At 41.7% G+C, this 21219-nt stretch overlaps 1 protein-coding gene across 6 annotated transcripts; it reads right to left on the reverse strand.

Moving 5' to 3' along the window:
- Positions 1-225: 225 nt before the first annotated feature.
- Positions 226-19983, reverse strand: synpo2a (synaptopodin 2a). Of its 6 annotated transcripts, none has more exons than XM_004554434.4 (5): positions 19756-19983; positions 12515-12666; positions 10671-11350; positions 5887-8783; positions 226-2187 (listed from the first exon to the last, which is right to left on the reverse strand). In XM_004554434.4, the coding sequence occupies exons 1-5, from the start codon at positions 19861-19863 to the stop codon at positions 1594-1596; spliced, it is 4431 nt and encodes a 1476-aa protein (XP_004554491.2). In that variant the 5' UTR covers positions 19864-19983; the 3' UTR covers positions 226-1593. The 6 variants fall into 6 exon arrangements, with proteins under 6 accessions (XP_004554491.2, XP_004554490.2, XP_004554489.2 ...); XM_004554433.4 differs by having other exon boundaries at positions 5827-8783; positions 19756-19982; XM_004554432.4 differs by lacking the exon at positions 226-2187 and having other exon boundaries at positions 3853-8783; positions 19756-19982.
- Between the last annotated feature and the right edge of the window lie 1236 nt (positions 19984-21219).

A 21219-nucleotide genomic window follows, 5' to 3' on the forward strand; every position in this document is an offset into this window, starting at 1 on the left:
ATCTCTCATTCTCTAATGGTTCAGCTACACTAGGTACCCACTGTTGTTATGTAACATCTGGTCACCATGGGAACTGGTCTCCCTCTCAACTCACCGTGCTGTATATGGAGTGACCATTTGAGACAACACATCTTGCAAAAAGCTTCACGGGATGGCACAGCAAGCAACAAATGGCCCCGAGCACAAGATGGGAATAGACAGCAAAGAGCACAAAAGGGCAACGTCTTAAATTGTGATATTTCACTGCATTTATTTTATAGAATGCTCTACATGAAATGGACTGCTGTATTGAATTACGACCATAATATGTGTTGTTTGAATGGAAGTGATACAGTAAAACAATCTGAGATTGTTACACTACACTATAGTACATCTGCATAAAACACAACACTGTGTAATAAATCTTATTTGCATTTATGAGGTTGCTCAGTGAGAATCGCATTAGGACATTATGCGCACTCTGTGGAAACACCAACGTAGCTTTAACATTTGGAGATGATTACAAGTCGATAGCAAAAGCCCAAACTAGAAATAAGCCACAAGCCAATTGCACAGTGTAAGTAATCGCCCTGGCAGCACTAAACCTTCCATAAACTAAACAAAAATCTTTTTTGTAGTGTTGATTAGATTTCATTGGTATGAAGCGATCGATGAAATTCACTCCCAACAAAAAGTTGTCAGTCGTTTTACATACTGCATTTGATTGTCTCCTATACAGTATATACTGTTATGTATGTGATGCTAGACAGTTGAAATGTCTATTCAATTCTATTTTAATGATATAGCACCAAATCACAAAAACAGTTGCCCCAAAGCACTTTATACTGAAAGGTAAAGACCCTACAATAATACAGAGAAAATCCCAACAATCAAACGACTCTCTTTGAGCAAGCACTTGGTGACATTGGGAACGAAAAACTCCCTTTTAACAGGAAGAAACCTCTGGCAGAACCAGGGTAATGGCCACATACCAATGCATTACTGAAAATACACCTATTGTGCACCAACGACATCACAGGTTATGGCACCTTTTCCCAAGGTAATTGCATTCTAGCACTTGAATCATTTTCTTATCAGAGGACACCACAAATCCTGCATGGATTTTGCAAAACAAGCAAAAAAAAAAGAAAAGTGTACACCCATGGTAGCAACCTACATGGCAGATGCATGCATCCACAGCAAAATATCAAACTCAGATTGCTGGAAATCCACAAGCTCAAGAACAACTCAAGAAACAATCTTCACTTAAAACCTACAAAATGACAGGTGTCTTTTTTTTTCCAATCACAGATAAGTCCACATATGCAATCAAATGCTTTTTCCACCAAAGATATTGATGCACTCTCTCTAAACAACGTACTCATCTCTTTATCTAATAAACTAGTCTTCCACATCAGTGTGTTTGCCATCCATTTTTCCCACATCTTTTCAAATATCTAACAATAGAATGTATTAAAAGGTTCTCTACCAGTTAACTTTCTGTCCTTTCTAACAAGCTGTTGTTTTTTATTTCCTGACTGCATGTGAATGTATTACGAAACTCAGAATAAATGAGATTTGACTCATTAAAGACCGCACAGGCTGAACTGTAGTCTACTGCCTCCAGCTCCAAGTGTTGCTGGTGTACACAGACTTGTAAGTTTGCTTTCCGAAAGGGCTCTTAGACTCATATGAAGACACCGAGGGCCTCGGGTTAGCCTCTGTCACAGATTTCTGAGGCTGCCACTGTCTGGGCAGGGACCTGTAACCGGCATGACTAACTGTGGTGGAGATAGAGCTCCTTACTGGCGACACAAACGATGGGAGCGAAGCTCGACTCAGGCTCTGGCTTTGGCTCCAAGTCTGGCTGCCTGTTTTCTGCGGTGCTTGGTAAGAAACCCTGGCTTTCCACTCTGCTGGCGGCTCAGGCAAGATTTTGCGCTGGGCTGCCAAGCGCACATTCGAGGCAAGGGTTTGCTGGAGGCTCTGGAAAGCAAAAGCTTCATCTACCAGGCCCATGGGATGCCGGGAGGCAGCCTCCCATGGTGTGAGGAGCTTTTGGCTTTTTTCCATCCAGCATGTCTGCCTTGCCGAGGGAGTTGTGGAGCCCAGTGCTGGGGGCTTTGGGGAGGAAGAAGTTGAAGCTGACTTCTGGCCCGTGAACTGTACTCTGGCTGGTGGAGAAAGGGAGTAGCTCCTGCCAGGGGCCTGTAAAGAAGAATCCAGACATGTTTATTTTAGTAAGGGTTCATTTGTGTTTGGCTCTTTGGCCAAATCAAATTAGCTTGGATAAGAGTGAGATGCAGAGTAGCTCCCTGCCAGGATTATTTCTTTTAAATGCAGTAATACATGTATAATTTACTTGTGTATAGAAGATCAGTCACTCTCTTATTCACAGGGGGTATGTGTATGTGTGTAAAAGAGTTCTAGGACATGTCATACTGCAGCCAGTGAATTAAACTGCACTAGCATTTGTCTAAACACATTGTCCCGCTTATTAATCAGAGCAACTGGCACATGAAAGTGCATAACCTTCTGGAAGTATAAGCCACATTCGGCTCATTTCCACTTAATATAGTTTGCTAAACAGCAACAGTTTGAAAGAATAACGAGATGGAAATGCTAAATGCCCAATACCAATAATATCCCCAGGATACCGGTGCTGCAGAGGGTTATGTGGGGTGAAAACACAGCTATACTGCACATAATCTCATCCAATGCCTCCTGTTATGTATGGTGGATAAGCAGAAAAGCCAGTGCTGCCATCATCTGGTGAGTGATGTGCACTGTCAGCTGATAAAATATGGCACAAATTTAAGAAGAGAGAAGAAGAGCGTGCAGAGATAAATGCTAAATCAGTCAAGGGGAATAAAGTCTCTGCTGCTCAGGTATGCGGTAGGCTTAAAATGCCCACAGGAGTGGGGGTCCTGGGCACAAGAATATATGAACAGATCAGTAGGTCATATTTTTACTTTGCTGAAGGAGACCGATAGCCCATTTGCACATGGTTTATGTCCTTCTATGTGCCATTTCTGCCAGATTTAACATGCTCAGAAAACGAGCGTAACAGCTGGGCTCCTTACATTTTAAGACAGATGTTCAAAACAGTCTTTAAATGCAGGAATGTTACATCCTGATTTATGGTTTGGCTAAGGTTTGATTTAGGGCATAAATACAATATTTATCTTGTATTTTTCTTATTAAAACAGAAATAATATGAAGCAAAAGGTGTCAAAGCTTGGTGTATTAGCACTACAGGGCATTAATGTGTGGGCTCTAAAGCAAGAGTAAACATTTGCTGTCTCTCTTTTATTGTCTTTTGATTGCAGATTGAAGATAAATGAATCGGCATGGGGATCAATTCCCTTCAGAAATAGTCGGTAAAATCCGCTAACTAAGATTATGAAATGATACTAATACTTTCATTCAACATATATCTGCTCTTTTTCAAAATCCATGATGCAACATGGATATATATTTCAGCTGTGCTCACTCACTTGACCATAATTATCCGGTGAAGTCACAGCTCTAATAATACTCTTCGTAAATGCATCATCACATGGTCATTCTGCAGGAATGTGCATCTCAAGTTTCTAAACTCTCTCTTTCTTTATTTTATTTTATTTTTTACAAAAAGGAGGTGATTTGGATAATTAGGTGCACCTTGCTGATAACTCTTGAAAATGGAACCACCAGATGCTGTGGTACGGACTAATTTGTGACAGATTTTTCTTTTTGTTGACAAGGTCAATAAGGACAGTATTTATAGTGAAAGTGGAGAAGTGGTGAAATTCAGCAAGACAACAGCAAAGAGACTAAAAATAGAAGAAACCCTAAAAGCATGTTCAGAGGACAAAAGAAAAGGAAACCAAACAAAGATAAAAGACAGTTTAATGGCACTGCAGTGAATCATACAGAAAGTGCACTATGAAGAGAAACACACAGACACAAAAAGAAAAGAACACAGAGAACCAAAGAAGCGACCCTGTACCAAAAATCAACTTGTGAGCATTACCAGGCTGGTTATCCTTTCAATAACTCTTCCTTTCTAGATCATGTATCATCTGTTCACATATCAAAACAAGGAACAGATACATAATGGGTAAATCTATGAGTGATAGACATTACATAACTGTCTCTTATCAGGAAAAATACTATGGCAGTCTGGAAGTTGGTAGCTTTCACTGGCTTAAGTTGAAATTTAAGCCTACTCTCTGGACCTCAGAATCTTGTCTCATGAGGGACTTTAAATATAGTGTCTAACATGACGCAACAGCTGGTAGAGAGCTTTAAATAAAACCCAACACACTTAAGTAGGTCCTACCAAAAAGGAATTGGGGAAAGTACTGGGGAAAAAAGAAGTATAGCACATTTTATGTTTAAGGAAAACAGTGTTAGTTGTCACAAGTCTGTCTGCCGTGTTATTTGGCCTAGAATAGCCTAAAATCCCACTGCTGTTACATAATCTCCGTACTCAACATCTGACGTTACACATTAAGCCTTCTGCTTGATATTATTACAGGCTACAGGCCCCATCCTTTTCACTTACCCACATACAAATACTTTTAGTATTTGCTTAAAAACTTTTTTTGGTCTTTTTAAAATGTAATAATTTGTAATATTAAGAACATTTATCATTTTCCCCTTTAAAAACATCAACCTGTCTTGACTTATCCAGTTCCACTGAATCTTTTTCTCGCACCCTTTTCTTTCACTTCACACTGAGCATTAGGCTCCCCTACATTCTTATTAATCACACAATTCTTTTGCATAAAATGTAATGAATTTACATTTATTACTTTTGCCTAATAAAATATGTTTACAATTATTATGACTATGCTGCGTCTGATAAGATATACTAAAATTCTATTAAAATAGGATGTAAGTCTATCCTTATATTCTTAATTTTATAGATATTCCTTTTTTCATTAGCTCCATGAACTTTTAGACTAGTAGGTTCTGCACTATGACAATAAATAGAGCTGGTAAGGAAAATAGTCCATGTGGCGGGGCACAAAACCTTTAATTCAAGCAGACGTCAAATAAGTCATGATTCTACAAGAATCACTCTTTATCAACTGCTGCAGGCTTCCACACCTGAGCTGAACTCTTATTAGCTGTAAACTTAGGCTTGGGAGCCACTCCAGGGTTACCACCAGATGCAGACTCAGGCCTAGCAGCCACAGGGAAACTGGGAGCAATATAGCTACTAAGAGGCTGTGGCTGGTAGGGCACTGAAGGAGCTGCCAGATAGGGAGGGCTATTGGCTGGCTGGTAACCAGCTTGTACCGAGTGTTGGTAGGGAGAGTTTGGAGACTGAGGGGCTTGGGGATGATAAGCAGGTGGAGCAGGTTGTTGATACTGTTGGTTATATACTTGCTGGTATGGACAACTAGGAGGTTGCTGATAAGGATTAGAGGGGGGATAAACATTTGGTTGGATCTGCTGATACTGGCTATCGTGCATCACAGGCTGCATTGGCATCTCATAGGTTTGTTGGGGGTATGGGGCACCAAATGGTCCAGCAGGCTGGACCAGGGGCATTTGCTCATATCTGATTGGTTGGTTATCATCAGGTGGATTAGGAGGCGAACAGCTGGTCTTAGGTGCGGAAGGCTTGGTGGCCTCTGCTGCTGGACCATAGATAAAGAGTGAGGAATTTAGTTGATAGGGTTGATGTTTCATGACATCTATTACATTAAGAGGTTTAGGAGCAGGCATCTGTTTCGCTTTGTCTTTTTTCTTTGCTTTGGTTGAGGGGCTACTTGAAGGGGGTTGCTTTGTTGCTGCTGGGGGATAAAAAGGTGATTGAATAGGGTTATATGCACGTGGAGGTGGAGCACGTACATTGGGAGTGTATTTCCACTCATTCGGTAAGGAAGCTGCTGGTGATGTTGACCTGCTTGCCTTATTTGCTTCCACCGTCTCAGAGTCCACGATATACTTCTCCATTCGAGACTGCCTCTTTGCAAACATATCAGCTCCTTTTCCTTTAACAGCTGGCATCTCAAATGCTGAACCCTGGGATGATGGGTTTAAGACAGTGGCCATTGGGTTGATGGGCGATGAAACTCTTTGACCAATAGTGAAAGAGTGCATTCGCTGTGGCGGAGTAGGAGGGGATCGGCTTTGTGGAACATTTTGTGGTGGTTGCCAAGGTTTTGGAGAGGGGCGAGTGTTCACTGTCAGTGTGGAAATATTCACAGGTTTTTGCTGTGATTGTGGAGTCCAGGCATTCACAGGTGTCTGAGGCTGTGTCTGAGCTGGTTGCCATGTGTTTATTGGTGGTTGTGGTGGACTCTTTGATGTAGGCTGTTGCCACTTTGGCTGTGGTGCTGGCTGGGCTGGAACAGGTTGAGCCCATGGAGACTGATGGTGGGCCTGATCCTGCTCTTGAGTCCAAGAACTTATGTGGTGTTGACCGTGCTCTGGGGGGTGTTGAGCCCATGGAGGCTGAGACTGAGTCTGGGCAGGTACTGGCGCCCATGGATTTAAATTGGCTTGAGGCTGTGCTTGAGGTTGTGGTTGAGCGACTTGGATCCAGGGTGGCTGAGCTTGGGGTTGAGTTTGTGATGGGGCCCATGCATTCACTGAAGGTAGCTGTTGCTGTTGTGGTTGAGCTGATACCCAAGGTGGTTGAGACTGACCTGGTGCTTCAGTCTGTGGCCATAATTGTGGAGGAGCCTGATGTTGTGCTTGCTGAACCCATGGTGGTTGTGGCTGGGATTCTGGTTGTACCCCTTGAACCCAAGGAGTTTGTGCTTGGGATTTTTTATGAGGTTGTTGCATCCATGGTGGTTGATGTTGAGAGTCTGTTTGTGATGGCTGTGTCCATTGGTGCTGTTGTTGTGGCTGCATTTGTTCTTGGGCTTGACTCCAGTTGGGCTGCATTTTCTGTAGATGTGGCTGCTCAGTAGAGTGTGCCCAAGGTGGGTGAACCTGCGGCTGAGACTGAGGTTGCTCTCGTGACTGGGCCCAGGATGGCTGAACATGTGCTTGGGCTTGTGATTGCTCTGGAGGCTGCGTCCAGGACTGCTGAATTTGAGGGGTCCAAGTACTTGTGGGAGGTTGCTGTGCCTGGTTCTGAGTAGGCTGATGTGATACCCAAGGTGGGTGAGGTGAGGACTGTCTTGGAGGTGGTTCTGAGGGCTGCACTTGAGCTGAATGCCAAGAACTTGAAGATAACTGTTGTTGCATTTGTGTTTGAGCTGCACCCCAGGTAGTCACAGCAGACGACTCAGACTGCAGCGTAGAATTCATATGACCATTTGCCTCTTGAGCTACAGCTTGTGTGGGCTGTTGTTGAGATTCGGGTTCTGGGAGCGGCCATGTGTGCTGTTCCTCTTTGTTGGTACTGCCAGGATTCTCCTGGGGTGCAGCAGGGGGATAAGACTCAGGGGCAGGTGCAGGGGTTGGCTCTAGTTCTGGAGCAGGAGTAGTCTCTGCGGTGGGGGCTGCAGCAGGTGTGGATAGACTATTTTCAGCACACTGAGGCATCTCCTGGTTGGTTGCTTCTATCTGTGAGGACCAAGGAGGTGATGTGGGATTGATCACAGGCTTTGGGGCAACTGGTGGAGGAATCTTGTGTTTGACTCGCTGAGACTGAAGAAAATTACAAGCCTCGGCTCCAAGACTAAGATAATCATCCTCAGGTCCTGATTCAAACCCGGGCTTTTTATCACCTTTGTTTAGGAGGTTCAGCAATGCTGGGTTTGGGGATACTTTTGGGGCTTCCTTAAATGTGAACATAGGCTTGGCTGCATTCTTTTTCCTTGAATCCAACAAAAGTCCCGTCCTGATTGCAGGAGTAGAAATGCGCTCATCACGGGAAGCAATCTGCTCTCCTTGACTCACAGAATCTTGATTGGTCCCACTCATTGCGTGAGAATAAGGGGTGGCCGCCATGTTGTCTGCTGAGAAAGGCTTTGCAGTACGATTGCTGAAAGAGCTCTGCATTTCATTTGTTTGATGTTGGACAGTGCCATTGACAGTTGCTGAATACTGCTGCATTTTTTGTTGCTCCTGATGATATTCTTGCTGCTGGTGATACATTTGCTGTTGCTGATAGTGACTTTGCTCATATTGCTGTTGCTGATATTGCTGCTGATATTGTTGCTGATATTGTTGTTGTTGTTGGTAGTTCTGCTGTTGCTCATAGTACTGTTGCTCTTGAAACTGCTGGTACTGTTGCTGGGTTTGCTGGTGCACGTTTACATCCATGTAACTGCGGCCTTCTGCAGCCGACTGCATGTAGGAATGCTCCACTATTTTATTTTCAGCCTCTTGCACTGCTTCAACGGGGATCCCTTGGCGCCTAAGCTCCTCGTGTTCAGCAGAAATCTCATCCATCCTCTGGCGACGCTGGGCAAACATCAGCGCACCCTTGCCTTTGGTTTCAGGCAAAGATTCCATCTCTGCTTGGTTCTTCAAATTCCTTTCGATTTCAAGAAGACCCTTGTCCAAGGTAAAAGTTAGCACACTTTTGCCACTGTGGGTGCTAGTGAGAAAAGGCTTATCTATGTCAGAGTCGTTTGGGGCCACAAGGATAAATTGTGGAGCAGAGGTTTCTTGTCTGCTGTCTGGATTTTCCTCGTACTCCTCGTCGCTGTACTCTGGCTCGTCTTCTCCTGTGCCGTAGCTCACGAGCGTGAATTTCTTAGCTCTCTGACGATGCTTCTTGAACATCAACAGCCCCTTGTTATTGGGGTTGGTCGGAGCAGCCGTAAGAAGAAGGGCAATTCGTTTACATTTGGACTTGGCTTCCTTTAGCTGTTTCTCTGAAATGCTCTCGTTGCGCCTGAGCCCTTAACAGAGAAGGAAAAGAGAGACAGTTGTGTTTAAAAAATGGCCAAAATGAATCCAATTTAATGGTACTAAAACCTTAAAGAATTACAATCATAAAAACATTTAATCTGTTCATCTGAATTTACTTAAAAAAATAAACAGTTCGTAAAGATTTTGAACAAGAGACTTTAAAGAGGCTTTACAAACTGCACTAAACACGTGACTGTAGTTAATATTTTTATATCAAATGCTGTTTAGTTTTGCTCTCATCAAAGCTGCCTGGAGAAGTTATGTGGAGACAGAAGATACAATTCACCTTTAACCTCCTAGGACCTGGCGTCCACATATGTGGACATCACATTTTGGGTTATTTAGACCAAAATACTCAATTTTGCTCTACATGGGCCTGATATCCACTTACGAGGACATTATACTGCTACTGTTCTATCAAAATTTTAAACAAATATCCGTATATGTGGCTCTTATTTTTCATAAAAACAAAAATAAGGTAAAAAAAATAAATCTGGTAATTCTTTGTTTTTACGTTCATCTGGCCCCAATATGCCCAAATATCAAAGAGAAATTAAAAATGCATGCCGTGGAAGAGTTTGGGTCTTAGGAGGTTAAAATAAGCAAGCCACGAAGCAGTTTCATCTTGTAACGTTACTTTGATATTAACCTCATCCAGCATTTACAGCTAAAGCAGATACAGAAATAACAGTAAACTAATAATACAGCTTGCTCTGTGGTTGAACTGATCCAAACACTCAGCAAATAGACTGTAAACTGAGCTATTTACAGATTCATTCACTCAAAAAAAAATGATACATTACATATTTTCTCAGTCCACACATTACATTTACATACTTACATACTATCCAGCTGTGATTTTATCATTCAAATGAGCTCATTCCCTTGAACATAATACACTGGCCCATAAAGCAATAATGAAATTCTCCGACCCATGTCTAATATTCCCATTTGTACACTCAATCACTCATCCAACCCTGTAAAGTAGCCAAGAATAGGACGCAAGAAAGATTATTTTAGCATGCATGCAATAAATTCACCAGGACAGCAACGTCTTTACCAATCCTTCTGTGTGTGTTGGCACGCAGTCTACTTGAAAGAAAAAAAAATAAAATAAAATGTTTTCTTCTGAAATCACATTTCGTCCAATCCGACAGTCACGGAGAATGTGCGCCGAATGCAATCACACAATAACACCAGCGGGCTTACTTTTTTATATTCTTGCAAGACTAACCTGAAGGTGGAGGAGACAGCGGGAGTGAGCGACAGACTCACTTTTTGAGTTTAGTTAAAGCACTCAGTTTGAAAGGATCAGGTAACGGGTCTGGGGGAGCACATGCTGGTGTCTGTCAAAGGGCCACTTCTGCAGGCATCGTCAGCGTGCTGGGGTTATATTTATGTCTTCTACACAGCTCAGAGGAACGCCCCAGTATCCATATTCACCATTGCCTCTCTTTAAATGGATGGTTTTAATGTTTTATAGGGTGCAGATGCTCCCCCCCCCATACATACAATCCATTCTTTTTGTATCTTTCTCTTGTGATAGTGAATTCTTATATGATAAGACTTTGTTAGAAGCTCGATCGACCCGCAATACTATAACTTTGGTTCTGAGATAATTCAGGTTACATCCGGATGCATCTCCTTCCTTTCAAAGGAATGAGCACCCCACCCCCCTTGCAGTTGCAGTGAGAGACTATTTTGAGGCGTACACACACTGGACATCAGGCTTTGGAATGCACACATGTTGACAAATGTAATTTAGTGCTGAAGATTACCCCTCTTAAAGAAAAGACAGTTATCCCCACTCACACACACAGAAAGAATGTACACGAAGGTAATACTGGTGCAGGTGGAACCAGTCCAAATATACTTACTGGCATGCCTAGCCCGATGCTTGTTGGGTTTGTGTTGAACTCCTTCAGAATCAGACTCCTGCTCTTCTGCAGGACTGCAGTCCTCTTCTTCTCCTTCACTTTGAGAACCAACTGTTTCCCTTACCCGAGTGCCACCTCCACTCTGGAGGCCCCTCCCTACTCCCGATGCCTCCAAAATGACCTCCACCTGCCCCAGCATTAAAGGGGAGTTGAGAACCACTCCATGATGGCTTAGCGGCTCCCTGACGGAGCGCGATGCGGTGGCGGCATTGGTGATATGAACAGCCTCCACAGCCTCCCGGTTTGAGAGGTCCCCATCAATCCCACGAGCACTTCCGAGCGAGGCGCAGCCCACATCATCCAAGGTTTGCTCAGACAGGGACACCTGGAGCTCCACCATGTCCCCGGGTGAGAAGCACCGCTGTACTTTATCATCTTCTTCCTTAGATGAGGGGATATGTAGCTGAGTGCAAAGCAGCTGGCCTTCCTTGGAAAACTCTGTGTTGATATTAAACTCTTTGCTGTAGGTCTCATCCGGGGATTCAGGATTTGGGATTTGGGATGTTTGCTTTGGGGGGAAGATGTGAAGGGTGGTGCTCTCTAAAGTCTCACCCGCAGAGGCCCTCTCACTGCAGTGCATTTCATCCGATTCATAGTCTTCAGTGGTGATGGAGTGGTATCTTTAGAAAAGAAGAAGGCGAGATAAACAATGAGTGACGGAGTAAATGTGTTTTTTCTTTTCATTATTAAAATGAACTGAACTTGGGGGAAGACATGAAAACAATTACTTATTGATAAATGTTATTGGTTACATTTTTTCCTCTTCTACAGTTTGAAATGTACACTTCCTGTTTTCCAGTAATGTCAAAACTTGGACAGATTTCTTTTAGACCCGTGTTTTAATTAAATCTCTAAATAGACTAAAACCCACCCAATTTACACCTCTAAGCAAGATGCAGGGGTGTTCACTCGACAGAAGCAGGCATTTCAGCACTGGATTGAAGCCCTCGTTGTTCTGCTGAAGTTGTCAAAGCAATCAAGGAGATTTAATCTCGATGTAGAAAGTGAATCGAAAAGGTCAGGGCACCGAAGTGGAAAATAATTACGTTCAGACACCGATCTGCCTAATTTCGACTTTCAAGGTCAGTTTGGAGCAGCATAAACTAACGTCATTATGCATGACAGCAACTGTGCTCAAGTCAGTTAGCCGTTAAAGACCAGCTCTTGTCTCCAAATGTAATCAACTTCTGTCAAACAGCAAAGTTGAGACGATCTGCTCGGAATCTCCCTTTAAAGCAGCTACACAACAAGCAGTCAAGGCCTGTTAAAGAGAAAGCGGGATTATCTGAGGACATGTCACTCTGATAAACAGACTGGCACTGCCAGTTGAGTAATGGCTGAGCAGCTGCATGCCAATCAGACACACAAATCTGCAACACCTTGGCAAAGCCACTTGGTAGGTTCAGCATGGTCGAGGCACAGGCTACAACACACGCAGACGTGGCTGGATATGATCACAGAAACAGGGGTTCATTCAAGTATGCAAAAAGGCCACATGTCATAAAGCTACATGCTATCTAAATGCTAATAAAACAGTGGAACGATCAGTTTTCCCTGCTGCTGTGGTCACCAAGGACTTACAGTTTGCATGGCTCAGTTGTCACAATGCAAAGGCTCTGCGGTGTAACTGATAAACCTACATTATTTTGTGTTTTACTACTTCACATTATTACATGTTATCCTATGAATACGGTCCTGTGCCTTTGTTTTCTGAAACTCGGGGTTTTCTAGGCTTCGCACATGTCTCATATGATCTCAGTTCAGCGGCTGGCATGCTGCATTACCTTCTGACTAGCAGCTGCAGACAGTCGATTGATGTGTCGATTAGCGCAAACGCTTGTAAAAGGGTGAGGTCAGCACACGGCTCCCCGTTGATTGACACCACCTCATCTCCATCCTGTACTCCAGCCAGGGAGGCACGACCACCCTCCTCTACCTGCAGAAGACATTTGGGAGTCAGAAAAGAAAGGAAAAAAAAAAAAACACAGTTTGATGTGTAACTTCTTCACAAACAGCGTAGCGGGGTGCAGCATCAGGCAATAGAAGGATAACATGAGATAAAGGCCTGCCAAGAGTGAGATCTGCTGTTTAAGATTCACGAATCTCGGTTGTCATGTTTGAAATATTACCTGTCAAAAAGCAGAAATCAGTTTCACAAGTTCATATTTTTTCTGGGAAATCAGATAAGAAAACTCTTTTTCACGTAACACGAGGTGAAAATGGACGTCCAGTGTGAAGATCAAGCCAGCCAAAGTGTGCAGAGGAATTCAGACTGGACCGTTAACATTTTAGAGATCTGAAGAGAGCATGCCGGCAGCGTAATTTAACTTAACGTAATGTACATTTGGCACCAAAATGTACAAACACTGACATAGGCTAGGTGTTCAGTAATAAAACTATTAATTCTACCTTGAATCTTGACTGTGCTGCTGCATATTATTGCTGTAGTCGAGCTCTGGGCAGAGCCATTTAAAGGGCACCTCTTTACACAGTTAGACTAATGACTGATGGTTTCATTTTCTTCTAATTGGTTCCTGGAGCCTATAAAATGGTTCATTAATAAGAGGATTTAATAAGGAGAAATACCTCATAAATTCAGCACAAAAGGCCACTCATACAGCTAAGGGGATAAATTATTACTGTAGTACTATGCTATTAGAGGATTTGGTTTCAGGAGTTATGTTAAGATATTTTGCCAGTATCCCAATTACAAAGCTTTAGGAAGGTTTCTCAGATATCTTAAGACTGGCAGCCGTTTGAAAATGTTGATTCCTTTTTCTTTACGCTTTATCTTCGTCAGTTCTAGATTAAAGACCACATGCCATAAAAAAAATAAACCCTGGTAGTGATAAAGTTATGCTTTTAATAAGCGTCTTTGGCTAATTTTCCTGAGGGATTGATTTAGAGAACTTTATACTGGCATCAAAATCAATACACAGGGAAGGCACCATGATTTTCTACTGTTACAGAATGTCTCTCTGCTGAATGATTTAAATGATCTCCTGACAAGCTGCTCTACCTGAGCACTTGTACAACATGTCTCATTCACACAAGCCTTTTTTTTTCTGTGGTGCTTTTCTATCTAACATTCACACTCGGATTGATGCATCAGAGACCAACTTGGGGATTTGTAACTTGCCCAAGGATATTTATCAAACCACCAACTTTCCAATTAATAGAGAATCTGCTCTATTTCCTGAGCTGCAGCCACCCCGTTAGTGGGAAATCAACCCCAAAATCTCTTATTTACAATCACTATGCTGTGTTATTAGGATGAAAATACATAAAGCTGTGCAACATCTAAAATGTCAAAGTCGTTTTACATTGTGTACCACATACTGCCAGCTTTGATCTTAAGTGGGTCAGAGTGGACCAGTGAAACTTGATAAATGGGTAAAATTACAAAAAAAAGTTCTGATAGTTCATTGCCCAGGACATTGTTCAATATCCTGTAATTCTAAAATATAAAGTTTTCATTAATTAACAAATGCTGGTGAAAAACATAGTAAAAAAACAACAGTTTGTCATCGTTTATCTATAACTTAATTACTTTGGTGTAGTAAGAAAAGTTGGAAAACCTGAAAATACAGGTAAAGATCTATGTACTCATTTTCCAAAGCTGTCCAGTGGGCCAGATTGGAGACTTTACCAGGCCAGTTCTGGCCCCCGGGCCATATGTTTGATACCTCTGGTCTTAGAATAACAATGCTTTACAAAAGTGTCCTGAAACTTTGTGACTTTCATACTGCAAATGAGGCAGTTCTGCATAGCTGCAGTGAAACAACTTCATCACTAGATGGAGATGCACACACATTGTACAGCTGATGGGGGGAAGCGAAAAACCTCTGAGTGAGATTTCATAATATAGAAAGGAATCAAAAGTCAAAAAAGCCTGCCTTTACTTTGTACACCATTTTTGATTTCACATATTTGCTATTAAAACTTTCCCCAATGAAACCAGTTGTAGTCTTTCTTCTTTGGATGTCATTACTTTTGCCCATTGCTTATATTTAAATATAATGCAAGAATGATCCTACTTTGTTATACATACAAATATCTTTCAGGTGTTCCATTATAGAGATGGTAACTTTCCATCCTCGCTCCAGTTTTTCGGAGCAAACAGCGAACAAAACAAGCCCTATATGGCAGCCAATGTGTCCGTCCCTTTGGGACTCGCACCTCGCTACAGGGAGGACGGTTACTTCTGGGATGCCACAGCAACGGTCCACACTCCAAAAAAGGAGGGGAAAGATTTGTCGTTGTCTCTCCTCACAACTCAAAAATACACAGTCCGCCAATGTTTACCACACAGCTTACAAAGAAAAGCCTCAGATATGCACTAAGTGCCCTTGAGAGGATAGCAGATAAATGCTGTGTAGGTTTCTTCAAATGGAGAGGAACTTGTCAAAATAATTGGCCACATAACTATTTTAATGTGGGGCTGTAACAATGTCTGGGTAACCACTTTTCAAATGAGCTATTTAAGTGCATTAAACCTAACAGAAAATCACAGGAAATACAGGAACGGGTGATGTCTCTGCCTACCTCCGTGTGGTTCCTGCCTTTCACAGCTTTGAGCAATTATTGTTTTTAGATTACAGGCAGATATTTTCCAGGTGTTTCACATTTAGCACTAAATCCATGCTGGAAGATTTATATTTGACCCTCCTGTATGTTCCCCTTGTTTTGTGTTAGGTTATTTATGCTATCAAGAGTTTAGCTTTCCTCTAAATTTGCATCATTTCTTATTATAACTGTATTTCCTTTCATTTGAGCTGTATGTGTCTTGAGGGGAGATACATTTGTTTTTTTGTCATGTGCATGCATGCCAAGCCATAACACACCAATGAAGGCACTGAAATAGAATATAGATTACTTATTATACATACATGTGGAAGAAGATTACTTTTTTTTTTTTTTTTTAAACTTATAATATTCATAAATCATTATTCTTCATTTCTGGCTTTGATGTTTTTTCTTACAAAGAATAATTAAGCCCCCATTTAAGATCTAGCTATAAATCTGTTATTGTTTGTGTCACTGGTAGACGTTTCTCTAGTCTGCAGTATTTTTTTCTATAATAAAGATGGCTTTTAGCTGTAATTGGGTTTTATTTGCAATCAGTAGCAGAATTCCCGACAGTTTTCCATTTGTTACATCATCTGGATGTATGACTAATGTATGGAGTAATGGATCTGGAATGACATCAGTTCCCAAAAACTGCCTAATGTCTTTTTTGAACAGCTTTCCAAAAATTCAAATAATTCTTAAAGATGTCCTGTGGGCACAAAATAGATGAAATACAGTTTCACTTTATTTTTTTTAATCGAATTCCTTGGCTGTAAATCCCAGAAAGTTCACTTTTTCAGTGCGTGCATAGTAATGCCCTGCTCAGTAAAATAAGCCTTAAACTCAGATTAAACTAAAAATAAATAAATAAATAAATGATTTATCCAAGAACAGCAACATTTAATTCATCCATCATCTATAACTCAACCAGTTGAAGGTTGCAGGAGTCTCTTCCTATCCTATCCCAGCTGAGAAGCAGACACTCATTCTTATGCATGCCTTCAGACTGTCGGAGGAAGTCAAAGAAGACCAACGTAGACACGGGGAGGACATGCAAACTCCACACAGAAAGGTCCAAAAGGTCTAAAGCAACAATCCTAACCACTGCACCATCACGCCACCTATATCTGCACCACTCCAAACATCACACGCAATTGCACAATCAGCTATTTTAATATTGCCCTCACATTTGCACTGATGTGAGGGGAATAGCTGGACTCTGACACAAACATCACCTCTTTCACAATAAAAGCGACTTTAGAAGAAAGCAAGAAAAACAGTATTGCAACATCCAAGAATATTTTTTTTCTGTCACAAATTAAACACCACACACTTTGGGGGGTTGACGAAGAGCAGGAATGCCGCAAATACAAAGCTGTTTGAGCACTGGCCCTCATTTGTTTAGATGATGTGAAACAGAAAAGAGGAAAACAAGCCCGGCCAGCCATCGCGTAAGGTCACTGCTTTCTCCCAGGATTGGAAATGAGATGGCTTGTTGCACAACACAATGCCCAAACTCAGATAAGTGACTGAGCTGTGAATCACTCTGCTTAGTCTGGGAAAACAGCAGTGAATGACTGAGGAAACGGCTCATTGGCTCATTTCTTGGCAGCTTAACGAGGTTCCTGTGGCGCACTATTAGGGCCGAAGCATCAGCAACAAAAGCCGTCTTTGCTCTGTAAAAGGCAAAAGAACAACTCATAAAAGTTTTTATACTTTAACAGACTAACAGATTAGTTCATGTATGTAAGAATAAACTCGTGCAAACTTTTAAAAGTCTTTCATGAAGATCACAGTTATCACTGCGTGCTCCTTAACTGATCTGATGCATGTTGACATTTCACATACAGAGATGGAATACCTTAGTAATTAGGCCAAAAAGTCTCCTGATCAGGCTGGTGGGATTTAAACTCTCTTTAATTTTTATATTTTTTGTATTGGAATATCTGTTTAATATGAATGCATTCTGCATCACAGAGCAAACGCAGCTTTTTCACCTCGGTGCGTGTTAGTGAATTTGACACGGCTTTGTACTGAGCGTGCTCCTGCAGCTTCAAAAAAATAAAGTGACCTCATCAACTTTGTACTCAAGCCAGGACTCCAAATAAGAAGAAAAATACAAGCACCCTTATATGGACAGAACCTTTTAAGAGGGGATACAGAGCGCCTTACTCTGTGTCGCTTGTCAGTACACTGAACAATCACTTTCCCCCAGGAAACAAAACACGGTGTCCACGACATTCAGCAGAAGCATTAAAAAACACACATTTTTTTATCAGACGCAGGAGAGCCTCTAGCTCGAGAGCATTTGTCACGATCTCGGTATGTTTGTTTCTCTTTTTGTAACTTCTGACTAACAGACTTGGCTCACTCACAAGAAAAGTTTAAAGGTATGTTTAGAGTTATGTGTTCCAGATGAGGCAGACTGGAACTGAACCCCCCCACACACAACCCCAGATGTCCCAAACTGGGGCATATGTAGCTACTTCACATTAATAGGCCCATACTTGAACGCAATGTATTCACAGCACCCGTTTGTTAACACACGGGAACACTTTGGGTGCAAGGATGCTTTAAAAAGCACATTTATGTCTGAAATTAGGCAGCACAGTTTCACGAGAAAATTAAAGCTTCAGGAGGCATCGAAGGGAGAGCAACTTTATAAATAGCTTTGCTTGCTTTACCTCACGTTAAGTGCTGTTTTTGGCTTAGAGTTGTGAGAGGGGATATAGTAGCTTATGTGCAATATTTGCAATTTTTTTCTCAATACAGTCTACTAAACTTTATGGGGTATTTCTCTCACTCAAAGCTAACAAGATTTAAGAGTTGTTTATTGCCCACAGGAGATATTTGTCTTCAGGTGCTTTTGCTGATGCTTTTATTCTGACATTAGGCAGACACTGAGTGTCAGGCCTGCGTGAGGGGGGCATTTCATAGGAAAAAGTGTCACTATACTATTTAATCAGACTAATCATATAAAGGACAGAAAGCAACTTTACAGATGTGGCTTCACTTGTTGGAGCTAAACATCTGTCATGAAAATGATCTGCTGAGGTTTTTGGATTCTCCAAAACTTTCTCCCGGTGGCGCTTCGATGTCGCAGGAATGTGGCTTAAGAATGGTTTTTTTAAATTTTATTTTTACATGCACTCTGTTGACAAGTTGATGGGGAATGTGTGCAGCTTGAGCACTTTGGAACATACAGACCATATATAGAGCTTAAGCAGCTGGTCAAGGTAACGGCACCTGGTTTCACAAATACTGTGCATCACAGTGTGTGCAACACTATCCCATGTCTTTAAGGCAGATTGGTTTAAGGTGATCCAGCCTTTCAGTGATCCTTACACTCACAAAGATGCTCATTTATGGTTATGGTAAAGAGTAAAAAAGCTCCACTTAAGCTTAAACTTTCATTTTTCCATCCATCTACTTGTTTATTTGAACGTTTGAAGGCAGTAAACTAAGTTGGCTGGTACAATGGCTTTTACTGTATTATTAATTTTTTTGAGTGAGTTGTTGTATGCAACGCTGTCCACACTTGCATAATATGTAAAGCTGTTAAAAGTGACTAATTAATTATGATACTAATTTAAGTATCATAATAAGCTTTAAACTGGTTTCCATTATCACTGGCTGCAAAATGAGAACGTGTGATGGACGGACGAGCAAATAATAGGAAATAACCTAAAGAGTACAACATATATTATCTGTCTGTGTACATTTACATTACAGTATGTTAAAAAAAATGGCCTCTGCGTCTCATCAGAAAGTGGCTACATCAGCAGTTACCTCTAAGCAGATAAAACCCCGCACCTCTAAGGTTTATTATTATCAGGCTAAACAAATGTCACGCAGCTGAATCGTTCTTACAGCAAAACTTCAAATTTCCCTGTCCTCCTCTCTATCTCTTATTTGAATTCTTTTTGAAAGGGATATTTGCATGATAACCTCTTAGTTTTAGCCGCACTTGTTTTTTGTTCATACTAAAACGTAACACCTTGGTGTTATGCACATATACCTTCACTCTTCAGTCTGGTTACTGGACTTGCTTTCTTGCTTAAAAAGTCTTTGTGACTGAAAACAGATCATACTGCCCTGAGCTTCACACTCTGTCGTGGCCTTGACCATATAAGGGTGCCGAGGAATCTCTCACCAAAACACAGCCAACGCGCACAAAAATGCAGCGGCAGACAGCTCTCTCCCATCAAATTTCAGACTTTTTAAAGTCTCTGTTTTTCTGTTTTTTTCTGTTTTCCTGCTGAATTTCTCACCTTAAAAAAAAACTGTCGTGACTCTGAAGAAACAGAAACTTTTCCAGGATCTCAACAACAACATGTCCACAAACTTTCATTAGGCTGTTTATCCATCGTTGCAGTCTCACTAGCATTAGATTAGACAGGCATGACCCTGCTCAAGTGGTATTAAAACATCCTCCCACGCACGCTCGCATACATACCTGGGAAACTAGAAGAGGTCTGTAGGTGTCCCCTTCTCCCTCTTGCAGGGTGAATCCCCAGGGCGCACCACCACGCAGCGTTACGCAGATGTAATCCCCGGTGCCCATGCTGCGCGCAGCTCCTCAGCCAAACTTCCACGGCGCGCTCATGGAGCTGTCAGCCGGGCCAGCAGCACTTAACGAAAAACCACATCCACCGCACCGCTGTAGCCTATAACCCCCATCATCTGTCCTCAGAGTCCAGCCCGTTTTGGAAACGTCACTGCGCACGGACCCGCCTGCCGGCGTTAAACGCAACTGGTGGTGGGTGTAACTATCACTACTTCACCAACATCCCTGAACATCTTATTCAAAGGGAGATTTTGGGCAAGTGAGGTGAGGGGTACTTTTATGATTTAGAGACAGCAAAGACGAAGACAATGAATTATATTATAATAATACTTCTTGGTTATTTGTTTAAATCGAGAATGTTAATTCCAGCTTTGTTTGTGTCAGATACCTAAATAATGAGTACTGAACAGGGACGTGCAGAGGGGGGGGGCTAGAGGGGCTTGAGCACCCGCCCCTTTCCTGATGAGTGCCCAAAGTGCCCTTTTGTTGAGGCAACTTTTAAAAAAATTTTATTTATTTTTTTATGTGTGTGTGCGTGCGGAGTCCTGTCTGTGCCCCTCAACAATAATATTTAACTATTAATCACAGTTTTGCTAAATAAAAGGATCTGGCTTGCATCAGTCACATGATCACTATTAACCAATGATCGCCCTCGACGGCAGAACGCGCTGGTTACGAGCCGGGAACGAGCTCACAAAGAGCACGCGCATTTTTTGCGGTCCGGAGCTGTAGGAGAAACACAAGTTAACTCAGAGACACAGACTGATGCGACAAAACCAGTAAGTAGGTGTACAGCGTACAGGAGTATTAGCTTATTATGTACACGTTGGTAAGCTGTCTTGTTGCAACTGACGAACTGAAACAAACGAGCGTGCTGTGTGTGCAACAGCGCGACAAACATTACCTGTCCTTTTATTAACTGCACAAGTAGTGCTGGTCATAGCTGCTGGCTACCTGTGTAAGGCTGTCATGGGTCTGTAGCTCTGTCCCCGTTTTAGGGAACATATTTAGTTTTAAAGTATTTAGAACATATTTAGTTTTAGAGTAAGTTTCTGGGCATTTCCTGCCTTTCTGGAGGGATTATATTTCACTAAAAAACGATCTAATATGCATGTCCACATAATAATTATTATAATTATAATATATTAAAAAACACAAGCTGTATTTTAAAAAACATACATTAAGAAGCAGATTATATTAGATTTATATTTTAAATAAGACAAAAGTTGGATTTTACAGCAGTAAAATGATTGTATCTCTACAGTTTAAACATGTAATAAGCTTTGCCCTGCACAGAGTGGATAGTGAAACAAATGGAATCATCATAAATACATTATTTCATATTTATTACTT

Source organism: Maylandia zebra, linkage group LG3, assembly GCF_041146795.1.
Source record: "Maylandia zebra isolate NMK-2024a linkage group LG3, Mzebra_GT3a, whole genome shotgun sequence".
NCBI lineage: Eukaryota > Metazoa > Chordata > Actinopteri > Cichliformes > Cichlidae > Maylandia > Maylandia zebra.

Excerpts from the sequence above, each read along its gene's own strand:
- synpo2a (XM_004554432.4), bottom strand. The coding sequence starts at position 19,863 with ATGGGCACCGGGGATTACATCTGCGTAACGCTGCGTGGTGGTGCGCCC. Across the intron at positions 11,351-12,514 it reads CTGCAGCTGCTAGTCAGAAG|ATACCACTCCATCACCACTG; the intron begins GTAATGCAGCAT and ends TCTTTTCTAAAG. Across the intron at positions 8,784-10,670 it reads GCATCGGGCTAGGCATGCCA|GGCTCAGGCGCAACGAGAGC; the intron begins GTAAGTATATTT and ends TTCTCTGTTAAG.